Below are 24,884 nucleotides of genomic sequence, written 5' to 3'. Positions count from 1 at the left end.
TAAGAAAGACTAACAAGTATTAACTACTGTAATAAGGAACCATCCATGGTCTCTCCTGTGATTAGGTCATTACAAACATTTTCACTAGAGAAGCACAGTCCCAAATTAGTAAATGGGTTTACTAATAAAAGTTAGAACTAGCCCTATAGAAATAAGAAAAGTTAGTTTGATTCTCCACAGTATCTTGAAGTACAAACCTTAAAAATGAATTTATTGCAATTATGTAAAAAAATAACAAATAAATATTGCATCACGGATGTGGATGACTGTGTACCTACAACAAGTAGCCACCACTGCAGACCATTTTTGTCCCAGGAAAAACCCTGGATTACGGTACTCTGAAGAGAGAACGAAGCCAAATGTACTGTTATATAATGACATATCATAACACAAACTGTATTGATTGTCTGCAAGTATTTCAGTTGTTTGACTAATTGTTTCACTCTACAGTCAATGGTTAACGTTTGCAGTCAGATTAAGTGTCTAAATGGAGGTACGTGCATCCAGAAGGAGATGGACTGGAGATGCAGCTGTCAGCACGGCTGGACAGGCCTGTACTGCGACATCCCCAACATGTCCTGCCAGGCTATTGCCATTAGCAAGGGTGAGATATCAGACACTCAACTGTCTCTCGAACTCACTTATCTCACTTTAACTGTTTTTAAATGCAGGAATGATAAATGAGTGATGTGTTTCATTGAATCTTTGTGTTATGATCAGTTTCGGTATGTATGTGTATGTGACTGTAACACAGTCCCTTGTTGATGGTGGAAGAAGGAAGTGGGAGCTGGTTAAACAGTCCACCTATGTTTTATTTTGAATTCATTTCAGCAGAACACAACTAAGTCAATTCTTTTCAGCTAAAACATAAACAAACTGCTGCTTTTCAGCTAAACGGGGAACACATACACACACAGGATCAGGTCTCTCTCCCCTCTGGGCTTCTCGTCTCCCTTTTTATCTCCCCAACGCCGCTCACTGAAACACAGAACAGCTGTTAGGAAAATTACACACAGGTGTGAATCCTTCCCATTCATTCCTGCTGGCCTCGCTCTCCATTTACAAACCAACGCTCAGTCACGCCCCCATAACCACAGTGACATACTGTAATTCTTATGTGTTTAAAGTATTAATGCTATTTTGTGGGCTTTCTTGTTCTCTAGGTGTGACGGTGGACATGGTGTGTGAAAATGCAGGGCGGTGTGTGGATAAAGACCACACACACCAGTGTCGTTGTCAGAGAGGTTACATGGGCAGTTACTGTGGGAAGGAGGTGGACGAGTGTCTGTCCAACCCTTGCAGAAATGGAGGCACCTGCAAGGATTACCAGGGAGGATATGACTGTCAGGTATAACCATCCTGTCTTACTAAAATATATCACAAAAAGAACTTGATAATAGTAATTAATTTCAACTGGATTGAATGTGTCCTTCCACTCTGAGAACACATTTTAAAGACCATATTAATAGCAATATATTGTTATTCAATAACATTCTTTTGATCTTCTAATCTCTAAACCCATCTCTCTCTCACTCAGTGTAAAGCTGGCTATCAGGGTGTGAATTGTGAATATGATGTTAATGAGTGCCAATCAAATCCTTGTCGCCATGGAGGTACCTGCATTGACCTGATCAACCGGTTCTCCTGCGCCTGCCCTCCTGGCACCAAAGGTACGACCATGTGTGTATTTTTGTTAAAGGTGCACTAAGTAATTTTTTCCACTTATAAAGAGTTTTAGACTTATAGAAATGAATAGTACTTTTGAGAGATGTTTAGAATGTTGTACACTCACATGAGAAGAAGATTCCAGTCATATCAGTGGCCTGTTCATTCTATCAAAGGGTGCTTCTCCCTCATATTGGCTACTATGTTAAGATCACATTTCCAGCTGAACCTTATTCACTTTACATCAGTAACCTGCCTATTATCGGACATTTTGGTTGTTATATAATTTTATCATGGAAGAAAAAATCTGTGCTTTAAAAAGGGTATTTCTACATTTGCATCATTTACCGAAAACCTTTGCTTCTGTGTAATGCTGCATCTACTACAATTTGTGTCAGTATGAAGTACAAGACCACTCTTGGATTGGCGAATGAAACAAGTAAAAATAACTTGATATTCCCTGACCCTCTCTCTTTGTTCTAGGTTTGCAGTGTGAAGTGGATGTGGATGAATGTGCCCCAGAGTTCAGCCCACGTTGTCTGAACGGTGGGCATTGTGTGGATGGTGTGGGGCGGTACACCTGCTCCTGCCCACCTGGTTTTGCTGGAGAACATTGTGAGGGCGATGTGAACGAATGTCTGTCTGGACCCTGCCACCCACGCGGCACCATCGACTGCGTGCCACTCGACAATGACTATCGCTGCCGCTGTCGTCTCGGTTACACTGGTGAGGTTTTGTTTTAGTGTCACAGTCCTTTCAGTTTCTTAGGTGATTTTTGTGGGAACATTTCCCAATTGGTAAAAACAGATGTTTCTATATACTATATTCTATATATGAGAAATATTGATTGAGATGATTAAAATTTAACCTGCTCTCCATCCTCCCTGCAGGTCGACACTGTGAGTCAATGGTGGATCTGTGTCAATCTAAGCCATGCCACCACAATGGCAGATGTGACATGAACATGAGTTCAGTACATGGATACAGCTGCACCTGCCAGTCTGTAAGTGCAGTGTCTTTGTGTGTGTGTGCGTGCGCATACATTTGCATGGTATTTAATATTCAAATATTTTAGGGTGAATTTCATGGAAACTGTCCAAAATGGATAATTTATCACCTGTAAAAATGACATAGTTCAAAGAAAATTAAGCCTAGTTTTAGGTCTTTTAGGACTTTTTGCATTGACATTATTTTAATGAAAATGAACATTCTCAGATGCCTACTGTAATGCAAATGCTCACAATGTAAAAATTATCAGAAATAGGCCTAATTTTCTTTATGCATTTCTTTATTTTTATTATTTATGGTTAAGTATAACCTGGATATTTTTTGTGAAATTCATCCTTTACATCCATTGCCTTGACTTCTCCCAATCTTTGTGTATTAACTTTCTATAAATACAGAAAGCTTCTATCAAATATTCACTAATAGTTCGTTGAGAGGTGGCAGAGAATATTTAAGTGACTGTGTTGTGTGTCTCTTACTGTGCTTTCTGATCTCCCCTTTAACGGCTGCATGTGACTCTGCTTTGCATTAAGTTGTTTCTTTTCTCAAGACTGCTTGTTCTTTTTCTATTCTCATGCTTACACTAAAGACAGAGTCTGCACATATCAGGTATGAAATAAAAAAAACCCCACTGATCTCTCTTAGCTCATCTTATATTCTCTCTTTTCACTCACTGTTGCTGCATGACTAGGGCCCATCCATTTGGTTGTAAAATAGCACCTTGCTGAATCGGTTGCCGTAGCACTGTTTATTTTTGGCATCTCACGGTTGATTTCTCTGTGCGACTCTTTCAGGGTTTCTCTGGCTTCAACTGTGGTGACTTTGAGATGTACACCTGTGCAAGCTTGCATTGCCAGAATGGCGGGAAATGTGTGAACGTGCTGGGTCGCCCAGAGTGCCGGTGTCAAGTTGGTTTTACCGGCCAGCACTGCGAGACCACCCAAAAACCCTGCATGTGTCAAAATGGAGGAAGCTGTATCCAAGATCCACGTGATTCCAACAGTTGCCGCTGTCCACCTGGCTACAGCGGGTTAAACTGTCAAAATAAATTGAGAATTCCCAAGCCTGTTCCCACCTGCCCATATGTGGAATGTGAGCAGAGGGCGGGAGACAAAGTTTGTGACCCACAGTGTAAGAACGCGGAGTGTGAGTGGGATGGGGGCGACTGTAGTCTACACTGGAATAAGCCCTGGAAGAACTGCACAGCCTCTGTGCGCTGCTGGGACTTATTCCATAACGGACACTGTGACCCAGAGTGTGACAACGCTGGCTGCCTCTTCGACAGCTTTGAATGCCAAGGTTCATCTTCAGTCCCGAGCACTTGCAAGTACGTGTCCCATTATACCTCACATACTCCAGAAGAGCACTGCTCTTCTTTGGATAAAATGGGCAGATGATAAATGAATAACTTCTTTACCCAGAGAGATTTGCATGTAAGGCCTGTTTCACACATCCTAAGTGACATCCACATCCCACAGTAATGTTAATAGCAACAGCCATTGCTAATGATGTTGTGCTTTCACACTTACAGTGTTTCTGCTGTGTAACTGAGTTATCTGTACCAAAAGTAAAGTGAATTCTGGGTTGCTACATGGATTATTTCCTTTAATGACAATAAATTGTACACTGTTTTTTGTGAGTAAGCCATTAAGAATTATCACTTTAGTGTAATTTTCTAGTTTTTCTAATTTAACCGAAAGTAGTTAATTTACACAAAACAGAATCCAGATCCCAAAGTGTACCTGTAAACAACTTAATTGTATAGATTCAGTCAGATTTACTGAATAGAAAATTGTTTTTTGGATGTCATTCACAGTTTATGTAACTTTTCAAAGATGTCTGTTATTTTATGTTATTTCATAAAGCCCATTTTGCAAAAAAAATTTAAAACATATGTTTATAGTGCATTTTCAGCATGTTCTCTGCAGATTTCAGCTTGTTTGTGCAGCAAAAAGAGTTCAACATCAGAACTCTACTTTCCATGCCATTTCTGGGATGCAGCGCCATGCTGCTCTTGTGTCATTTAAATGTTTAAACAGGCCTAACTCTTGTTCTCTCCCACTCTTTCCATGCTCTCTACACCCTCATTTAATCTCAGATACGACAGATACTGTGCAGATCATTATGCCAATGGTCATTGTAACCAGGGCTGTAACACAGAAGCATGTGGCTGGGATGGTCTAGACTGTGATACAGACACTTCTCCAAAGCTGGCTGATGGCACTCTGGTGATCGTGGTTTTGCTGCAGCCCAAGGAGCTGCTGGGTGACCTGAAGGGTTTCCTGCGCTCTTTGGGGACACTCCTGCACACCAACCTGCGACTCAAGCTGGATGAGCAGCAGAGGCCTATGGTGTACCCATACTATAGAATGGAGCAGGGTGACATACAAGATGGGGCTGCTACTATGAAGCTGCGTGGAAAACGAGAGCTGGAGAAGGAAGTTATTGGGTACGTCCCTCACACATACTTAAACATTGCTAATCCTTTGTGAACACTGTAAAAAAATATATTTTGTATCTGTATTTTTGTCTTGGTTTTCCAGGTAAAGTGTCTAAAGATCCTAAAAACAAGTGTTTATTTTTAAATTAGCATGGTTTTGGATGTGTCTGTGCTTTAGATCGAAGGTTTACCTGGAGATCGACAATCGACAGTGTTCTCTGCACTCAGAAGAATGTATCTCCAGTGCAGACCAGGCGGCGGCCTTCATAGCAGCTGAGTACCTGAAATTTGAATTGCCATACCCTGTCTACTCCGTAAGCAGTAAGTAAACTTCCAAAACACATTCTATGGTCATAGCTAAATGGATTTATAGATTTCAGTGTGATTTACTCTATTTAAATCTTTGTTAATCGTCGTCTTCCACCTTAGGTGATCACGAGGATCCTCCAACCGTGCCCCCCCTCCTGTACCTCGTTGCAGTGGCAGCAGCTATCATCATGCTGATTCTGGTGCTGGGTGTGTTGGCTGCCAAGCGCAAACGCAAACATGGGACTTTATGGCTGCCTGATGGCTTCTTGGCAAAGAAGGACAGCAAACGCAGAGAGCCAGTTGGGCAGGATGATTTTGGCATGAAGTATGTAAATTAAGTTCCACAATGATCTCAAGATACATGCTGCCTTGAAGTTCTCCTGGGAAGTTTCTATTTAATGCGCTCTGAAGTTTTAATTATGATGTGTTGTGTGATCAAGTAAATAAAATGGACGTGTTGGGCAATTTCTTTATCACTTACTAATGCATCAAATTGAACAACAAATGATGCACATTAGGTGTGTAATTGATGCTTTATCTGTGTAGATTTTATCATTCTCATGCTGCCACAGAGAATGATGGGAAATGTAGTTTTGTCACACAAGCCTGCTGCCTCATAAACCAGTTAATTTAGTTATATTTTATATAAAGCCATACTGGAATTCTTCATCAATGTGTTAATATTAGGCAGTGTCCCTTTTCAGGTGGCATCTCTAATTATTTCCTTTTCTTTCACTCCCTCCTTCACCCTTTTTTAGGAACATGCAGAAGCCACAGGATGTAGGAATGATGGATGGCTGTTCCACCCACAACTGGTCAGAGGAAGATCACCTACCTAAGAAACCCAGGGTAACATACACTACCCCCACTACCCTGAAGATGACAATAACAAATCTCTTTACGTTTGATCAATCTGAATGCATCCATCCCACCCCACAGATGGAGGATAAGCCATTGCTTTCTGTTGGTGTGGATGGAGGAGTGGACCGGAGAGAGTGGACTTTGCAGCATCACAAAGCTGCTGACATCACACTCACTCCCCCTCAAGCAGACAAAGACATGGACAGCCTTGATGTCAATGTTAAAGGACCAGGTGAATTCACTGAGACCACATTTACACATCCATTAAGCATCAAAGTGCTCAGCAGTATATACAGTTTTAAGAGGGTCCAAAAAAATTTCTGAAAGGATCACTCAAATCACATTTGTAGGTTACCATGTTTGTTATCATATTTGAAGTGTATATGTCAATCTGCTCTGCAATTAGCAAAAAAGTCAGCATTTGCTCTATATCTCATAGATGGTTTCACTCCTCTCATGCTGGCATCTCTTCGGAATGGCACCAGCCCCGATTGTGGCAGCATGCTGGGCGAGGAGGAGGAGGAAAGTGGCGCAGATGAGCCTGGCACAAATGTCATCACTGACCTCATTGGACAAGGTGCATCACTCAATGCCCAGACGGACCGCACCGGAGAGACCGCCCTTCACCTCGCTGCACGATATGCCCGCGCAGATGCCGCCAAGAGACTGCTGGATGCTGGTACTGATGCGAATGGTCATGATAAAATGGGCCGCACGCCTCTACATGCGGCCGTGGCAGCAGACGCCCAAGGAGTCTTCCAGGTGATGTGCTTCCATTCATCTGCCTATTAAGGTTATGCCTACATTCAAGTCGGATGTGGGATATACCTACTTGATATCTCCAACCTCCAACCATAAATACATTCCATTGAGCGATATTCGGAAGATGAAATTTAAGCAAACAAAACTGCAATGCTCCCGTTAGCTTAGCAGGGGTTTGTCTGTTACCAAAGACATCTCCTAGCAACCCAACAGATAAACAATGCTGAAGCATTAATGTTAATATTAATATTAATGCTTCATATTAATTAATATTGAATAAATATCAATATTTATTAAAAGTGAATGTTTATCACTTTTTTTTATATCTCCCGGGGTGCCAACATGTTTATGTGACGTCAAGCACCTGCATCTTGGCGATATCGGAGTTGAACATTTCCGTAAGATTTTCCAATTTGGAATTCAGACTTCAACTGGCATTGCATGGCACTTTTCCTTATAGGAAGTAGTAAAATCCAACTTTCCGAGTTGAATGGATCAAAGCATTAATTTCATACACAATAGCTGGGCTCCGAAGGTCATGAAAAACTGTAAATATCAGGGAATATTTTAATTGTGATATCCAGGCCTTGAAAAGTCTATAGTGACTCAACCATCTGGTCAAAGATCTGTCTTAATTTCTTTTCTCAAGTCACAGATTTGTCTGCTTATATTTTCCATCCCACCGTGAACTACATCTTGCTCATGTTCACCTTTTAGCAATGCCCATCATCATCCCTTTTGTTCGGACAAGTCCTCTGTTATGCTCTGTTCAGTCCCTTTTTCTTTTTTCTTTTCTTTTTTTGACTGTTAAAGGTTTTCCGACTTCTTTTTTTTGTACTCTCACTTTTATTTAGAAAGATTTCGAGATATTTGAAATAATATTCATTCAAATCTCAATTAATCTCTCTGACTTTAGGGAGCTTAAACTTATCAAGTCAAGTCTGGTAACCATGTGAATAGACTTTACTAAGATGTGTTTAGGTTAATCTTTAGTTTCAGTCTTACTCATACCAATTGATCATTGGAATATGATGCTTTTGGGCTGTTATTGGTTATTGGTTGTAGAAACAAACGTACATTTAGATCTACTGCTTACATAATATTATTCAGACTGTATATTTGTCCATGTGTTAATATGCCGCTCATTACTGTTACGTGTTTTGGAATAGATTCTTATCCGAAACCGTGCCACGGATCTTGATGCCCGAATGAATGATGGCACAACACCACTAATCCTGGCAGCCAGACTGGCAGTGGAGGGCATGGTGGAGGAACTGGTTCATTGCCATGCAGATGTCAATGCTGTGGATGACCATGGTGATTTGAACAAACACATTAACATTATGAAATTTTAACATTATGAAATGTAAAGAATTATTACGTGTTGTTTACATGACAAAAGAATGGTAAGGTAATAATTTCTACAAATAAAAATTATGCCTAATTTAATCTTGTTTTTTGTGCCTTATAATTACTCAGGTAAGTCGGCTTTGCACTGGGCCGCTGCTGTCAATAATGTGGAAGCCACACTGGTGCTGCTTAAGAACGGAGCAAATCGAGACATGCAGGACAACAAGGTAAGAACAAGGACTCTCCAGTATGTGTTTGTTTATATTATATACACTTTAAATATGTTTGTTCTGCGCTGTAGGAAGAGACTCCCTTGTTTCTGGCTGCAAGGGAGGGCAGTTTTGAAGCAGCTCAAGTTCTGCTAGATCACTATTCAAACCGTGACATCACCGACCACCTTGACCGCCTGCCACGTGACACAGCCCAAGAAAGGATGCACCATGACATTGTGCGTCTGCTGGATCAGTACAACCTGGTGCACAGCCCACACTCTGGGCCCAACCACATGGGCAATGGTGGAGGGCACTCCTCTATGGTCTGTGGGGCCAATGGGACAGGATTTATCGGCATGCGTCCAGGACCGCAGGGCAAAAAAAATCGTCGAGGAGGAGGGAAAGTGGGCAGTGCTGCTGCTGGGACAGCCAAAGACCTGAAAGACATGAAAGCCAAAAGGAGAAAGAAGCCTGCCGGAGGAGAGGGCCCAGCTGTAGTGGCGGTGGGTGGAGTTAATGGAGGTAATGTCACGAAAGCAGCCGGAGGTCTCTCTGAGAGCTCAGTCACCATGTCGCCTGTCGATTCTCTGGAGTCTCCACACTCATATGCCGGAGAGGCTGTGACCCCCTCCACTGTGGCAAACTCTCCTCCTTTGCTGGGCAGCCCATCTGCACGGCCCATGCTGCCCCCTGTCAGTCACATGCTGGGCCAGCAGCAGAGCTGGGTGGGTCTGGCCAAACACAGTTACAATAGCCACATATTTGGCCTGATGCCACCCAGCCAGATGAGCACAGGCCACACAGGCATGCAGCAGCACCATAGCCCTGGCATGCTCACCCCGATGAATGTCACCATGAGCCGTGAACAGCTCCCACCCATTGTCACCTTCCAGATGATGGCAACAGGCAGCGGGCAGAGCCTCCTCAAGCAGGCACAACAAGGGCAGCTGCAGGCACAGGGGCAGATTCAGGCACAGGGGCAGAACCACGGGCAGGCACATGCCCAACAAGGCCAGCATCTGCACTGCAATCAGAGCATGATGTACCCCATGCCTGATGTGGGGATGCAACACAGCCTGTCGCACACCATTCAGCACCCCCATGGTCACAACCACACCCTCTCTCATGGGCATGGGCTGGCAGAGGGGCAGGCACGGCAGATGGCATCCTATCAGCCACGCCAGAGCCCTGTGGATAAATATCCCACCCCACCATCCCAGCACAGCTACGCAACTGCTGGATCTGACGGAACCACCCCAGGTCACCCAGCACATCCTACCAGCGAACACCCCTACCTTACCCCTTCGCCCGAATCACCCGACCCTTGGTCCTCCTCATCCCCCCACTCCAACTCAGACTGGTCTGATGTCACCACAAGCCCCACCCCTTTAGGAAACCCCCATACACTGCCTCCTTCCTGTCACAAACACATTCCTGATCAGGCCCAACTGCAGCCCCAGTCGCAGTCTGTGCAGCCGGCGCAGTCCCAGCAGTCGCAACGCAGCAGTGTGTATGCGTAGGAACATGGACCTCTGTAGTGCACTCTAAACTTTTTTAACCGCTCTTTATGTCATTGTTATGGTCTGCATGTTTACTGTGGTATTTTATATTATACATTTCAACTAGCCCAAATATTTTACCACCAAGGAGCCCCTTTGTTTGAAATCGCAGAGTTGGATCGGACTCAACTGACAATTCTTGTTCTTTAAGCAGATAAAAAACTTTAAGGATGTTTTTTAAACAAATCCAAGAGCCATCTACAATCTGAGGCACTGTTACCTATGGGCGATCGCACTGCCAAGCTAAGGCGTCTCATCTGTGGTTAATGTCCCCGGTGCGGGGAGGTTTGTACTTTTTTTAATCCCTTTTGAAGGATATAATATAATATGATATAATCTGCAGTCTCTTTTTTATATATATATATATATATATATATATATATATATATATATATATATATTTTTTTTTTGTTTGTTTGTTTTTGTTAAAGCCAGATATGCTTAGTTTGGTATCGATCTTGATTGATCATTTTATATGTCTTTTCAAGTTATGGGTCCGCTTTTCATCAGTTTTCCCTTAGATCACCTGCCTTGTTGTTTTGTATTAATTGAACGTTTCTTTAATTAATTGGTGGAAACTTTGGTTTTTAGATTGGTTGCATGAATGTGGACTAGATGAGCTCCACATTCATGCCCACATACATCTCAATCATGTGTGGTTCAGAGCTAAACTGTGGTGTAAATAGTTACTTAAAATGTTACACTTGTTATGTATTTCAATGTATTCTATTATGGTTAATCCTCTGCCTTGCCAATGTTTAAAATAGGTAAAAGGAGGTGTGTAAATAAGAATGGGTTCCATTTTGTTTCTTTTGAAATGGTATGCAGTATTCTGTGGCCGCACAAACATGACCGATGCAAGTTTGGAGAGCAATTCCAGCAGCCATTGTCAACCTAGATTAGTCTTCAGGGAATGGAAAGAAAGGTTAATGTTTAGACAAATATTATCAGTGCCTTTTACAATGTACTTGTAACCATTGTTACAATTTTATTTGTTTTGTTTTGGCTTTTAGTGTTATATTAATATTCTGAGCAATTTAACTTGTTCTGAAGTTACCTTTTTGTGTTCTGATTTACAAGACTTAAATACTTGTCATGTCTTTTCTTTATCTAAATTACAATCAGCATGTCTGTGCAACCATTTGAATCACTTAGTAATTTACAAATCATACTTCATACAGTGTTGTACTGTTTAGCTGTTTTGTGTTTTTAAGCAAAGCTTTATAAAACTGATTAGTACAATCACACTTTTCTATGTTTTGCACAATAAAGCCCCTGGGTCTCCTAAACACCAAATAAGCACTCAAAATAGTGTTTCAAATCCATTCATACATTAGACAAAGCAGTGACAAAATACTGTTTAACGTCTAATGAAAATGTTGTATTTGTTCTAATAGGTGGATATGTGATATTGTTTGCTCCAGGTCAATATTATGAGTGTTCATTAAACCCACTTCTGCAAACAGAAAGCTTTTTTTTTGTAATGTGATCTCCATACAATGTATACGTTTTCTGAAATAATTTGCATCAGTATATGTGGCTTTACATATCATTGTACGACGCAAAAAAAAGTAATATGTTCTCACATGGTCCCTCCTGTAGCACTTATGACCATAACTTCAACAGTGCAACCTTTAGTGTACTGAAATCTGAGTGATTTAATGGGTTTTAGTCAACCAAATAAAGATCAAAAGAGGCTCTAGGAGCATTGAATTTTCACCCAAATGTTATGCAAACAATTTTTGTAGGTGCTGTATATAAATTTGTTATTGTTAATTTTTTATGCTGATTGTACCTTCTTTAACTTTTCACCAAATATATGCATACAGTATGCTAGAATGAAGTAATTGTTTTGTCTTAGTGTTTTGTAGTTGAATATGTATTAATTAAAAAACAAAAGCCGTTGTTTTGGAAATAAACCAAGCAAGTTGATTACAATAGAGGTGAAACACAAATAAAGGAAAAGCTTTTCAAATGAATATGGCTAAATGTCCCTTTCCGCAGCTTACACACTGACAGAAAGGATTGCTTAATTAAATGCCCCATTCTTTAACATTCACTTTCCACAATTGGCAACCCTGAACTGTAGCAGAACCTGAAGTCCTAGTGCAGGGGCGTACTGGCAAGAGAAATTGGCCCTGGATTTTACATAAAAACTGGCCCAAAAGTTGTTGGGTGAGGGGTTAGTGCCTTTGTCTTTTGATATCAAATCAAATCATTTTAATTTATATCTCTAAGTAGGAAAAAATGTGGGTCTTTCATACATTCACAATATGGCCACCTCTTCAGACACTACTAAACCACTGGTGCCTATCAAATGCCCTAGCATTATATGAAAGCATTCCCCATGTATATTTTATTTAGTTAATTATTGATTACAATCAATGACACTGACTGTGACTTTTCCTATTCACATTTGCCAGGATTGTCACGGTTTTCGGCCATCCGTCCTGGAAAAATTTAATTCCATTCCCGGGACGAAAAATGACACAGAATTTCAATATTTTCCTTATGCATTCATACATACGAAACCTTGTTTATAAACACACTATGCATGGAGAAGAATCAAATGCATTCTTATATGAATCAAGAAATTCTGATTAATTTTAATGCCCTTTGGATGATTGAGTTTGAGATTTTTCACTCAATGAACAGTCCTTTTAATTTTAGTCTACTTACTATAATGCTTGTTTTATATTAACACTATATGTATACACACACACACACACATACACACACACATATGTGTTTGCGCTTAGCGCCGAACAAATTCTTTGTATTGCTCTGCGCTTTTTGTGGGAAAGGCAACAGTGTGTAGAGCCGTTTGTACAGTATGCATGGCACTGAAACTGTTTCTACACACTTTTGTACAGTTCCCTGGCCATAAACCTGTGCGCTTTATTAAAGAAGAATTCCACAGGGTGGCAGGTTTGCTCTCAGAAATTCTGTCATCTACTTCAATTAAATGACATTTCTTAATAGGTTTATTTTGACTCACACACGTAAAGGCTACACAGACTTCTTAAACTTGTAATTAATCTTAATTTCAGGGTTCCCAAACGTGATTGGGTGCATTGATGGCACCCACATTCCTATTAAATCTCCATCTATCAATGAGGGAGATTATGTTATAGGAAGTCTGTGCATAGCATCAATGTACAGGTAATAGCTATATTTTGGCTCCTTAATATTGGGGTTACAAATAATAAACTTATTGTTCTCCACAGGTAATATGTGATGCAACCCACCTCATCACTAATTTTGAGGCAAAATGGCCTGGGTCTGTACATGATGCCAGAATATTTAGAGAGTCATCTCTGTGCAACAAATTCCAACAGAGTACGTTTTGTTAGACAAATGCTTGTAGTCTATTACATTTACAAAACACCTCAAACATTACAGGACACTTCTATACTTGCAGGGGGACAGAGGATACCCTTGCCTCCCCTGATCCGGACCACAGACACGCTTCAACCTGTCTCAAAGCAGAACATGGGCCAAGGTGGAGATGACAATAGGCATTCTGAAGGCGAGGTTTCAGTGTCTGCGTGGGCTCAGGGTCACTCCAAATAGGGCATGTGACATCACGGTTGCTTGTGTGGTACTTCACAACATTGCCACAATAAGAGGAGAGGCATCCCCCCTGTCCTGATGAAGATGACCTAGAACAAAACCCATTGAATCTAGCAGACCACAGAGATGGCAGAACGCTTAGACATGATTTGTCAAAATCACTTTATTTAATCTGTTCTATTTCTTCATATCCTGAAATAAGAACACACACACACACACACACACACACACACACACACACACACACACACACACACACACACACACACACACACACACACACACACACACACACACACACACACACACACACACACACACACACACACACACACACACACACACACACACACACACACACACACACACACACACACACACACACACACACACACACACACTCCTAGCTGAAGCTGTATAAGGTCCATGTCAGTTTTTTTAATTTGCCTTAATAGATGGACCTTATACACCTCCTTTGCAGACAACTAGGAAGGCAAATTAAATAAGATGGTTAAAGAAGAAAATCTGCCACATAGTAACATTATGTAAATAAGGACAACCAGGGACAAGTTCTTACACTGCTAAGATTATGTGTAGAGGTAGATGGACCCTCATCTGCATGTACATCCCCAGCTAGATTCGGTCACAGGACAAATGACAAATTTTTCACTCCATCTAAAAAGCTATGCATTGTCCAGTATATGCATCATACCTCTGTGGCTCTCCCAGCACTTTCTAATTCAGTCACAGCAGATGTGGTCTCTTCATCATCATTCTAGAGTGGAAATATGCAAGGTTACTTTGTCTGGCAGACAAAGTGAAAGATCTAAAAGCAACTGGTTCTTAAAATGCACCACTAACAATTGTGACAGACTGTGTGGTTTCAGGAGGATCCAATAATACAATGCGTCCATCAGCAACTGCAAGAAAAAAAAAGATACTCAATGTGTAAATTACTAAAGTATGACAGACACTGAATAAAGGCATTAGGAACATGCAAGAATAAAAAAACAGATTACTGTATACAGCATATGCTGTAAAATAGAATCTGTATGCATAATGCACAAGTGAAACAATGACTGCATTTGGGAAGCATTTAGCCTTCTTCCTAATGACAAGAGTTAATGAGCGTTTTGTCCAAACGTATGACTAAATAATTATAAGTACTAATATGGTATACCTACATTGTACCAAGTCACTTGAGTTGTTGTGGGAGGTAGCAAAATCTGACGAAGTACCCTCTGGAATACCATCGACCACAGGGCGACCTTTATTAAGTGAAAGAGCCAACTCCTCAGATGGGGTGAGAGGAGGTGGACCCCGCCAGTTAGACGGGCCTCAGCCTTCTTTCTATTAGCTATATAGGAAGAATACTGTAAAAGTAACTTAAGACATTAATCTTACAACACTTAAAATAAAATGTTACCTTTTTGGAGAACGTTTTTCTGTTTCATTTTGATTTGGGAAAGAGTTCTTTTGGCTCCAGAAGGATTACACCTTATAAAACAAGAGGCCTAAATATTTCTTGTCAATATACATTCTTAAGAAACTGATGTAGAGAAAAGTAAATGCTTGTCGAGTCATGCCACATGCTCAAAGACAATTGTTCAACTTTGCAAATTAACAAAAGAAAGGCAAGCATATTTAAAATGTAATAATAATAATAAAAAAAAAAAGGTACGCATTTACTCTGTCAGTTATTTTTTGCCAAGCCAATTGTCTTTCCCTCGCATATGCAACTGTATTGCTTTTTTTCATTATAATGGGCTTGAACTCCTCATAAGCCAACATTAAAACTTCTAACTCCGCTTCGGAGAAGTACGCGGCACGTAACTTTTCACCATTAGTTTCCATGGTGACTCCTGAATTCGGCGTTCCATTGAAAATGCCTTTATATGTTCGCCGTGCGCGCGCATTAACTCGAGGTTATTAGCAGTAGGTTGATTAAACTAACTCCTCACAGGTGTTTTGGAACCGACATACCTAGAGTAAGCAAGTTTGGGGTTAATCAACCAAGAGTTTAAGGTTTATCTGACGGTAAGTTAACCCAGCTTTCTGGAATACACCCCAGGTGTCTAGAAACGCGTTTTTAACAGTTGAATACTATTTACTTGACACGAGGTGCTCCTAAATCATGACACTGAAAACAACAGTCCGTCAAGCGCATGTTTACATAAAAAACAAAGAAATAAAGAAAAAGGAGCGCAAACGTAAACAAGAACTGTTTCGGTGTGAACGGCACCTAATGTATCCAACGTCATTCCACCCGCCAGCCAATAGGTGCCGACAACGCGTCGCAACGGAGAGCGAAACAACAAAATACTAGGAAGTACTGGAAGACTGTTGAGATTCAGATGAAGGTTTTGTGCATGTCACTACTCACCTTGCTTGGAAGTTTGGCTTGAATTTGTTATGAATGAAGAAATCCGCAATGAGATCGACATAAAGCCGGTGATATTTCGTGATGGAGATTCGTAACTCCGGCTGACTTTTCTAACTAACAGCTTAGCTGCAGTAGCTCTAAGTATTTAACTATCAAAATAAGACACTACTTAACTCTATAATTTACAGTCTGTCGATGAACTCAAATGTATTTTCCTGGAACTCATCTGCAAGAATGGATGTTTGAATTTTATGGCCAGAATTTTGCTTTCAAACTCGTCTTTAAAAACTACTGAAACTTCTCTTCCTGATCTCTGAGAGGGTAACTTTTTGTTTAAAATGGCAAACTTCGTAATTGGGATCATATTCATATGTTAAACCTACTGTATTCTTAAGTCGTTTGTAATTTGTGGAAAAATATACAAATTCATTCAGCCATTTCCACATGTAAATTCGGAAATACTCGCTATTTTGCATTTTACTTTGCATTTTTATTTACTTTACAGGTTAATTAACATTTTACACTTTCATCTATCATAGAAACTATTTTACATGCATTTAAACTTGAGATCATTGTATTTTTCTTCTGTTATATCCTCTGTCTTAAATAAAGTAGCTGTTAATGTTTAATTTCTTTGTCAAGGAATCTAGATATAGTGTGTGGACATAAGCCCTGGTCACGTCATCAATGTCAATTAATATTTACAGAGCAGCATGCCTGTCAGACCCAGCTGGAACAACATTGTCTTTCAACATCTGTCTGTTCTTTGCACCTTTTTCTTTCATGTCACTCCAGCCTGTCCTGTCTCCTCCTGAGGGGCTGTTACCATGGCATCGGCCAATCTGAAGTACCTTTCTCTGGGAGTTCTAGTGTTCCAGACCACCTCCCTGGTGCTGACCATGCGGTACTCGCGTACCCTACAGGGCGATGGGCCGCGTTACCTGGCATCCTCTGCTGTGGTGGTGGCCGAACTTCTCAAGATTCTCACATGCGTGGGGCTTGTCTTCAAGGAAAACAGTAAATTTTCTTTCAACAAAGCTATTTGCCCATGTCAACCCTTAAATAAAACATTGGTCAGGTCGCTTAGGCTTAAAACATATTTGTGGTGTAATATAATGACCAGCCTCATAGCAATCTTCCCTGGTTTCTTGAAATTGTTTTGATACCTTTTCTAAGAAAAGGTTTCTTTAAAGCATCACGATAACTCAGGAATGTAGCCTGACCAGAACTATTAGAAAATCACCCACCACATTCCGTGTGTGACTGTTGATGATAGTGAATTCTGTGTGAAATGAAACATAACATCTCTGTCTGTGTATTTAAAGCATGCGTTCATCCGGCTGAGATGTAGGTGTGTGAGACATGGACTTATTTTGTTTGCATTAGTTTGCATTGTCTCAAGACATCAGAGTTACATCAGGGATGGTCTCTCTTAGCCAGATTTTTGACTTGGGCATAAATCCAATTGCATCTTATTCTGGCCAAGAAATACCCACTTAGATTGGACGATACCATCCAACCAACATGTAAAACAACTGTCAAAAGTTTGTTTTGGTTTCATGTTTAGAGCCAGGTTTGAAATAGATTATAACACAGATTGGTATACATGGTAAACTATTCATTCAGGTTATGGTGTGGGAGTGTCCATGGAAAGCAAGTAAACGCAGAAATAAATAACAAAAAAGATGTTTAGATTTTGTGATGTTAATGTCCATCTAAAAGTTATACATTCTGATTATTTTACAGACACAAAAAAGTTGAATATACAGTTCTGCATGTGAATATCTTGTTTGCTTGCTACTAGATATTCAGTGACTTAAAACACTGAATATCTTTCAAGATTTGATCTAACTTGGAAAACTTTGGCAAATCCAGTGATTAGTTCTTTCTCACAAGCACTCATAATATCAACCTGGGACCTTTCAGGCAATATTTTTCAAAGTTTCTTGACTGTCTGCAATCTGATTGAGCTTGCAATTTTCACATGTGATGCTGAAACTACATTAGGAAGTCATTTCTGTAGATGTGATTAATTATTGCGGGTTAACTGCTGTGTCTGTGTGGAGCAGGTTACAGTGCCCGTGCGTTTAGCAGTATTCTGAGACAGGAGATTCTTCAGAAGCCTACAGAGTTGCTGAAGCTGGCGATTCCTTCAGGAATCTACACGCTGCAGAATAACCTGCTCTACCTAGCTCTATCTAACCTTGATGCTGCTACATACCAAGTGAGTCGGTCTTCATTCATCCATTCATTTATTGATCTAAACCATCCGTCCATGGGTCCTTATGTCTGTACATCTATTTATAGATATACACAACACATCCATCCATTTATAGATCTAGACCATTCATCCATCCATTTATATATCTATACCATCCATTCAAAAATAGGTCTACACCATTTATCCATACATTTATAGGTCTACACCATTTTTCCATCCTTTTATAGATCTACAACATTCATCCATCCATTTAAATATCTACACCCATCCACCCATCCATCCATCCATCCATAATGAAAGAATAGTACAGCAGATATGATAATTCCTTTTAAACCCTAGCTGAATTATTTTAGAAGTTTTATCTATTTTTATTTATTTTTTTGTACACTTGTAGGTGACATACCAGTTAAAGATCCTGACCACTGCTCTGTTCTCAGTGTCTATGCTGGACCGTAGGCTTGGGGTGTACCAGTGGCTGTCTCTACTCATTCTCATGACTGGGGTTGCACTTGTACAGGTAATGCTGGATGAAATGTCAATTATTATACTAATAATAGACAGCATAATTTAAAATTAGATTTCCTGAAACTGTACAAAAATTTTGCATTTATGAATTTAGATTTTCTATATATCACCCCCCCACCCCCCCCATCACTTTTATATTTTCGATTTTGATATATTATCAATAGAATTTGTGCTTGTTTGTGTGCACAGTGGCCAGTAGACTCCCCATCAGACCCTAAGAAAGAGCATATGACTGCAAGCTCACAGTTTGTGGGGCTGGTGGCTGTGTCGGTAGCCTGTTGCTCCAGTGGGTTTGCTGGAGTCTACTTTGAGAAGATCCTTAAAGAGACCAAACAGAGTGTTTGGGTCCGGAATATCCAACTGGGTCAGTATGTTTGTTACAAAAAGGCTTCTTCTAAATTTCATTATAGCACTTTATGAGTGAAGTGGAGCAGTTATTCTCATACCATTAAAGACTGTTGAATAATATTGCTGTAAAGACTACTTGTGGATTTTGCCTCTTAGAAATATTTTTCTCATTAAATAATAATTATTTTGTACAAGAGGAGTTTTCAGACACTTGAATATGAAAATCAATAAATTGCAGTTTTGCTCATTAAAGGGACAGTTTTTGGATGGGGAATAATAAGACATGGTAGAGGTTAAAGCTGTGCTACTGTCAGACTATCTGTATCGATGTACTGCTCACATTACACAATAAGGTTTCTTGTCATCTGTCATCATATAGTCATAGCAGCGCACATACCACACAACATATCCCAGTCGAGGTGTACCAATTACAAGATCTTTGGCCAAGAGTCAGACCAACAGTGGCAAAAACAAAAATATAAAACGAATAAATAAAATATGGAAAAAATAATAATGCGGGCAGTCTTTGTTTTGTTTTTTTGAGAAAAGGTCAATAAAACATTGCACAATGTCAAGTATTTATAATTGGTCAAAGTACCAATTATTTATTTGGAAAAATTTTATTCTTGTTAGTTTATAACAATAAAACACAATAATGATCAAATTGTGGTTTCCATTCCTGTACAAAGATGCATGATATGATATGATTGGCTGGAGCAGTTTGCTGTTGTTGCTGCATCGTTCACACTACAAGATTATGTGGTGAAAATATCAAACATCGCAGTGTCTGTGACAGATTAAGACAGGCTCAGATCATGTTGCTGAACTGCTCATACACAACAAGCACCAGCCCACATTCTGGGGGTTTTGTCACATACCTTGGAAGTCTGTCCGCAACAGTAAAATCCAACCAAAAATCGTGTAGTGAGAGCGTGGCTTAAATCTTTTCCTCAAATCTAAACATGATGTTATTTAACCTGTGGAGTGCAAATTAACACTCCAGAATGCTTTGGAGAATGGCACACATAAGATGTTTTATGCTTTGCTCCTGTATTGTTTTCTTAAGGAGTTTATTTGGATTCCAAGTACCTCAATTTATTAAGATGAATGTTCTGGTTTCATCATTTCAAACCAATATCTATTTACAGGTCATATTTTAAATAATTTCAAAATTGTCATTTTTTAACAACCTAGTGTCCTTGCACCAAATTAAAATACAAATCTCTCAGGTCACATTTTGAAGCTAAAGCCAGTTTTCAGTGTTTACATTCCTGCCATGTGGAGTGTCAGTATTGAGTTTATTTTTAACTGTGAATGAGTGAATTGGGGTAGTGATTCACCTCCTAATGTGAACTTCTGTTCATCATAATGAACTGAGCCAAAAAAAAAAGCATCCCTGTTGTTCTGTGAGAGCCAACATAATTTGATTCCATCTGTAATAACACTGCACTCATGTCAAAGTCTGTCAGAATGATTTAATTTAGTGTAAATGGACGTCAAGGAGGACATAGGAAAACAGGTTCCTTCAACTCAGGTACGTGAGCTTTTATTGGCTTTTTCAGGGGCGCCACGACACGCCAGCTTCACAAATACTTTATCTTCACAATAAACGTTTAGCTTCAACAATAAAGGCCCCGACACTCTCCCCTCTGTTTAATCATAATTTAGCTCAGGTGTAAGTGCCCTTACCGCTTCTCTCTCCGGACGGTCACTTGACCACGCCCCCGCTGCCACATTTAGGTTCTTGTTTTAATGGCATGTTTTTCATTCAACTCATTTATTAATTACATTTTTATAATTTTGATTGTTTTATTTTTCTTATTCAATTGTTCTTACTTACAAAGATATACATGACTATTTAATTATGAAAGCTGCTTCTTTTATGATACTAAACGTATCTTATGTACTGCGTATGAAATGGTAGTAAAAGTCCCACCGTGTCCCCTATTTGCAGGCATGTTTGGTCTGGTTTTCGGGATCTTTGGAATGTTGGCCTATGATGGTGCCAGAGTCCGAGAAATTGGAATGTTTCAGGGCTACAACACTCTCACCTGGATTGTGGTCGCTCTTCAGGTGAGCCCAGACACTTATAAAAAAAAAAAAAAATACAAAAAAAAGGCAGCCTTTGCACACCAAAGGCAACGCGACAATGTGAAACGAATCATAGACGAATGGCCCTTTCACATTAAAAGTGAGGTGAATGATTGCCTTAAAAACATTCACGCCTCTACAAAAGGTGTCGCTAATTGACCAGCAATTTTACCTTGGTACGGTAGGTGGCGCAAACCAACTTTCAGCTGGTCTGCCCTTCGCACATCATGGATGAGATGAAAACCTAATCCACAAATTTGCGAAACAACCATGAAATCTTAATACAAACGACAAGCAAGAGATTTCTCTAACGAGCAGATTGAAAAAAACAAAACAGATTTCTTTACAAGCTGCAGCAGCGATGACAAATTAATTGTTGATTTTCTCAGTAAGAAAGAAAACACTTGAGAAAATTTCACAAATTATTTCAGTTCACCTGCTGGACAAGTTGACCGGCAGTATTATCATGTGCATTATACACAGTCTGAGGGGTGATTAGAGAGAATTGAGTGTTAAAAAAATAACAAAAACAGTTAATACATGTTATCAATTGGAACAATACTGATAGTACCTTATTTCCATGTATATTTGCTCAAAACCCTGCCTGTTAAGATTAAAATACACAGCAATATAATTGACATGTTAATGTGAGTTAATGTTAAGGCATTTGATGGAAGAGAAATACACATCCTCGCTGCTTGTTCAGGATTTCTTCTAGCTACTTCAGCTTGGTCAAAACAGCTTTCTGTGCTTTAGCACCACCAGTTGCAGTGGTTTTGCAGTGTTCTCATAGGTGATCCAAAGGTCACATTTTATTGGTCTGGAAATGTAATCTCTGGGCGAAGAAAAAAAATAATCTACACACTTCCCTGCCTTCTCGGGCCTAGGAGGGAGACAAGGGGAGAAAAAAAGGGAATGGCCAGCATGGAGCGACAACAGGAGAGAGAGAAAAAAAACTTACTTGCCAGTTCTCTGATAAGCTAGCCTGGTCCTTGGTCACTCCTCCTCCCTCTGTTGGATGATAGCTGCTCCTCCCGGATGAATCGGAGGCTGTTCTCCGGCCCCTGGTGGACCCGCTCATGGATGGGGGTCTTATCTTTGACCCTACCATGTTTTAGCTGCTGGTAGGGGTCTCCTCCACCCCTGGCAGCGGCCCGACTGCTTTCAGGTGGCCGGACTCCTCAATCCTCTCTCCTCCTTGCCACTGACCAGTTTTGCATTTTTTAGATGGGTGTAAAGTTACAGTGGTGGAATTGGGAAATAACCCACACATGACACCAAAATGGTAGTTACAGATGAAGATAAGTACTTTTAATACAGATAGAAAGTTGTTACAACTATTAAAAATGTGTTTAGAAAGCCCTGCGATATGTTCTATTTCATTAAACCTGTTCTTTGAACACAAGAACACATCTTGTAAGTTTGCCACCTATTACTGGAAAACTTGTTTTTGTACTTCACATGTGATTTAAAAATGTATAATTGCTTCCTTATTAACAATTAAAGAGATGCCTGAGAGCTATTTACCTGAAACGCATCAATGTGCAACAACATGAATAGATTTTTCTTTATCCTTCAGGCTCTTGGAGGGCTGGTGATAGCGGCTGTCATCAAGTATGCAGACAACATACTAAAAGGCTTTGCTACATCACTCTCAATTATCCTCTCCACATTAATTTCATATTTTTGGCTCGAGGACTTTGAGCCTACCAGGTACTGAGTTTTCTTTACTCATTTAGGATTTGTAGTGTTGAAATTCATTTGATTTCATTATAATGGGATGGAGTTGAACTGAAATGACCTTAAAAACACTTGTCTTTCTTTCCCATCCAGTGTGTTCTTCCTCGGCACAATGTTTGTCATAGTGGCAACATTTCTCTATGGTTATGAGGGCAAGCCGGCTCCCAACCCAAGCAAAGCATGAAAGAGAGGGAATGAAAAAGGGATGCGTAATGTAAAAGTGGAGCAGAACAAAAGGATGAAACAAGTGGAAGGACAGAGAAGAGAGGAGGTATAGAGAGGGGGAAAATGTATTGATTCAAGGTTGGATCAGTAGGCTAGGCCACTGCTATGCTGTGCTGAGCTAAAGCACACTGCGTGAGATGCTCTGGGCCTGAAGGAGAGCCCGATTATGCCTTTTGAGTTACAATAAAACTCTCTTTTAGAGTAAAAAGCATACTCTTATCAATGGGTGATGGATAAAACCCTTTCCAAACGTGCCATACTCTTTCAAATCTTTTTTTTTTGGACAATCAGGACTCAAACCTTTCTGAGAATTGTAGCACAGAACTCCATTCCATATCCATTCCGAAGAGTTTGGCTTTTCTCATTTGTCATGAATCGTTTGATGTATGTTCATTTCTGTCGGGTGATGGCTGCTTTCGGATCGCTTCAGTGGCTCGCCGTAATTCACCACAAATTAAACTTGAATCTTGCAAAAACTTTTGTTTTGTGGAATTTAGGTTGATGAAAGGTGCATTGCATTACTGTGCTAAAAGGAATATTTTGTAGTTGACCCAAAAATGTATATTCTGTCATAATTCTTTACCCTTCATTTTCCAAACCTGTACGACTTTCCTCTGTGGAACATGATAGGAGATGTTAGGCAGAATGTTAGCCTCAGTCACCATTGACTGTCATTGGATATACTTTTCATATAATGAAAGTGAATGGTGACTGATACTAACATTCTGCCTAATATCTGCCTTATGCGATGCGACAAAAGCAAATCGCTCCCATTATAATCAATGATGCTGTCTACGCTGGATGTGCCGTGTCTCGCTGAGAGTAAACGGATATACTGTACTATTTTGCCAACAAGACAGATTTAACACATCCAGTTTAGACAGCATCAGGGTGTTGCGACGTGACATCACTCACGTCCGTTGTAGATGGGATGGAAGGAAGAAAGTCATACAGGTATGGAACAACATGGGGGTAAATTAATAATGACTGATTTTTATTTTTGGGTCAGCTATCCCTTTAAGTCCCGAAAAGAAGCTTTTAATGTTATTTTTAATTGATTGGGTTGCTGATTTAGTGTTGGTGCTGTAGAAATGAAGGCGATAAATAATGGATCTTTTGTGAATATCATGTAAACCTTTGATGTAATAACGATACTGATGCTAATAATGCTAGCCAGACAATTTGAGGAATTACTCCACTGTCATCATTACAGATTATTTTACGTATTACCTCTGTCACCAGGCAACTAAGAATACTTGAGTTACTCCATTATATATGCAAGGAAGTGCAGTTTTAGCTACTTTGCACAATGTGTGAAACTATGTTAGTCACTGCTGAAGAGTAATATAATATAAAAAGGTGTTTAATTATCAGTTTGTTTCAAACATTACACACTTTCACCAGGGCAGCACAAAACTTAAACAGGCTTGGCTTTTTTCAAAAAAGTGTAATTACTGTAAAACAATGCATGCAATCACAGCTTGAAAAAAACTGCTTAAAAAGGCAGTTGGTTCAGCTTTCCTATGTTTGTTTGATCAGTCATTAAGCTCTAGTTAGTCTTTCAGGAATTCAAACCACACTGTGAACCTCACAAACAATAAACTTCTACCATGAC

General features: G+C 39.9%; 2 protein-coding genes and 1 pseudogene across 4 annotated transcripts in view; 2 read left to right on the top strand and 1 right to left on the bottom strand.

The window, feature by feature from the left end:
- LOC127620568 (uncharacterized protein C1orf21 homolog) overlaps positions 1-1,243 on the bottom strand; it is a 156,825-nt gene extending 155,582 nt beyond the window's left edge. Inside the window, exon 1 of the mRNA XM_052093723.1 lies at positions 1,234-1,243. The gene's annotated coding sequence lies outside the window, so the exon portion shown is untranslated. The remainder of the gene's footprint in view (positions 1-1,233) is intronic.
- Positions 1-12,157, top strand: part of LOC127620564 (neurogenic locus notch homolog protein 2-like) — a 73,214-nt pseudogene extending 61,057 nt beyond the window's left edge.
- A 3,894-nt stretch (positions 12,158-16,051) lies between these two features.
- On the top strand, positions 16,052-24,884 carry LOC127621291 (UDP-N-acetylglucosamine transporter-like). Of its 3 annotated transcripts, none has more exons than XM_052094820.1 (8): positions 16,052-16,096; positions 16,915-17,136; positions 18,189-18,343; positions 18,735-18,857; positions 19,055-19,229; positions 21,168-21,286; positions 22,884-23,017; positions 23,138-24,884. In XM_052094820.1, exons 2-8 carry the CDS (start codon positions 16,947-16,949, stop codon positions 23,226-23,228), a joined length of 987 nt encoding a protein of 328 aa, XP_051950780.1. In that variant the 5' UTR covers positions 16,052-16,096; positions 16,915-16,946; the 3' UTR covers positions 23,229-24,884. The 3 variants fall into 3 exon arrangements, with proteins under 3 accessions (XP_051950780.1, XP_051950779.1, XP_051950781.1); XM_052094819.1 differs by having other exon boundaries at positions 16,072-16,440; positions 23,138-24,883; XM_052094821.1 differs by having other exon boundaries at positions 16,081-16,187.

This window comes from Xyrauchen texanus, chromosome 27, assembly GCF_025860055.1.
Source record: "Xyrauchen texanus isolate HMW12.3.18 chromosome 27, RBS_HiC_50CHRs, whole genome shotgun sequence".
NCBI classification, from domain to species: Eukaryota; Metazoa; Chordata; class Actinopteri; order Cypriniformes; family Catostomidae; genus Xyrauchen; species Xyrauchen texanus.
This window is presented reverse-complemented; position numbering and strand designations above follow the sequence as displayed.

Bases quoted from the DNA above. Each gene is read 5' to 3' on its own strand.
- LOC127621291 (XM_052094820.1), top strand. From the start codon at position 16,947: ATGGCATCGGCCAATCTGAAGTACCTTTCTCTGGGAGTTCTAGTGTTC. The intron at 18,858-19,054 runs GTAATGCTGGAT...TTGTGTGCACAG, and splicing joins CTGGGGTTGCACTTGTACAG to TGGCCAGTAGACTCCCCATC. The intron at 23,018-23,137 runs GTACTGAGTTTT...TTTCCCATCCAG, and splicing joins GAGGACTTTGAGCCTACCAG to TGTGTTCTTCCTCGGCACAA.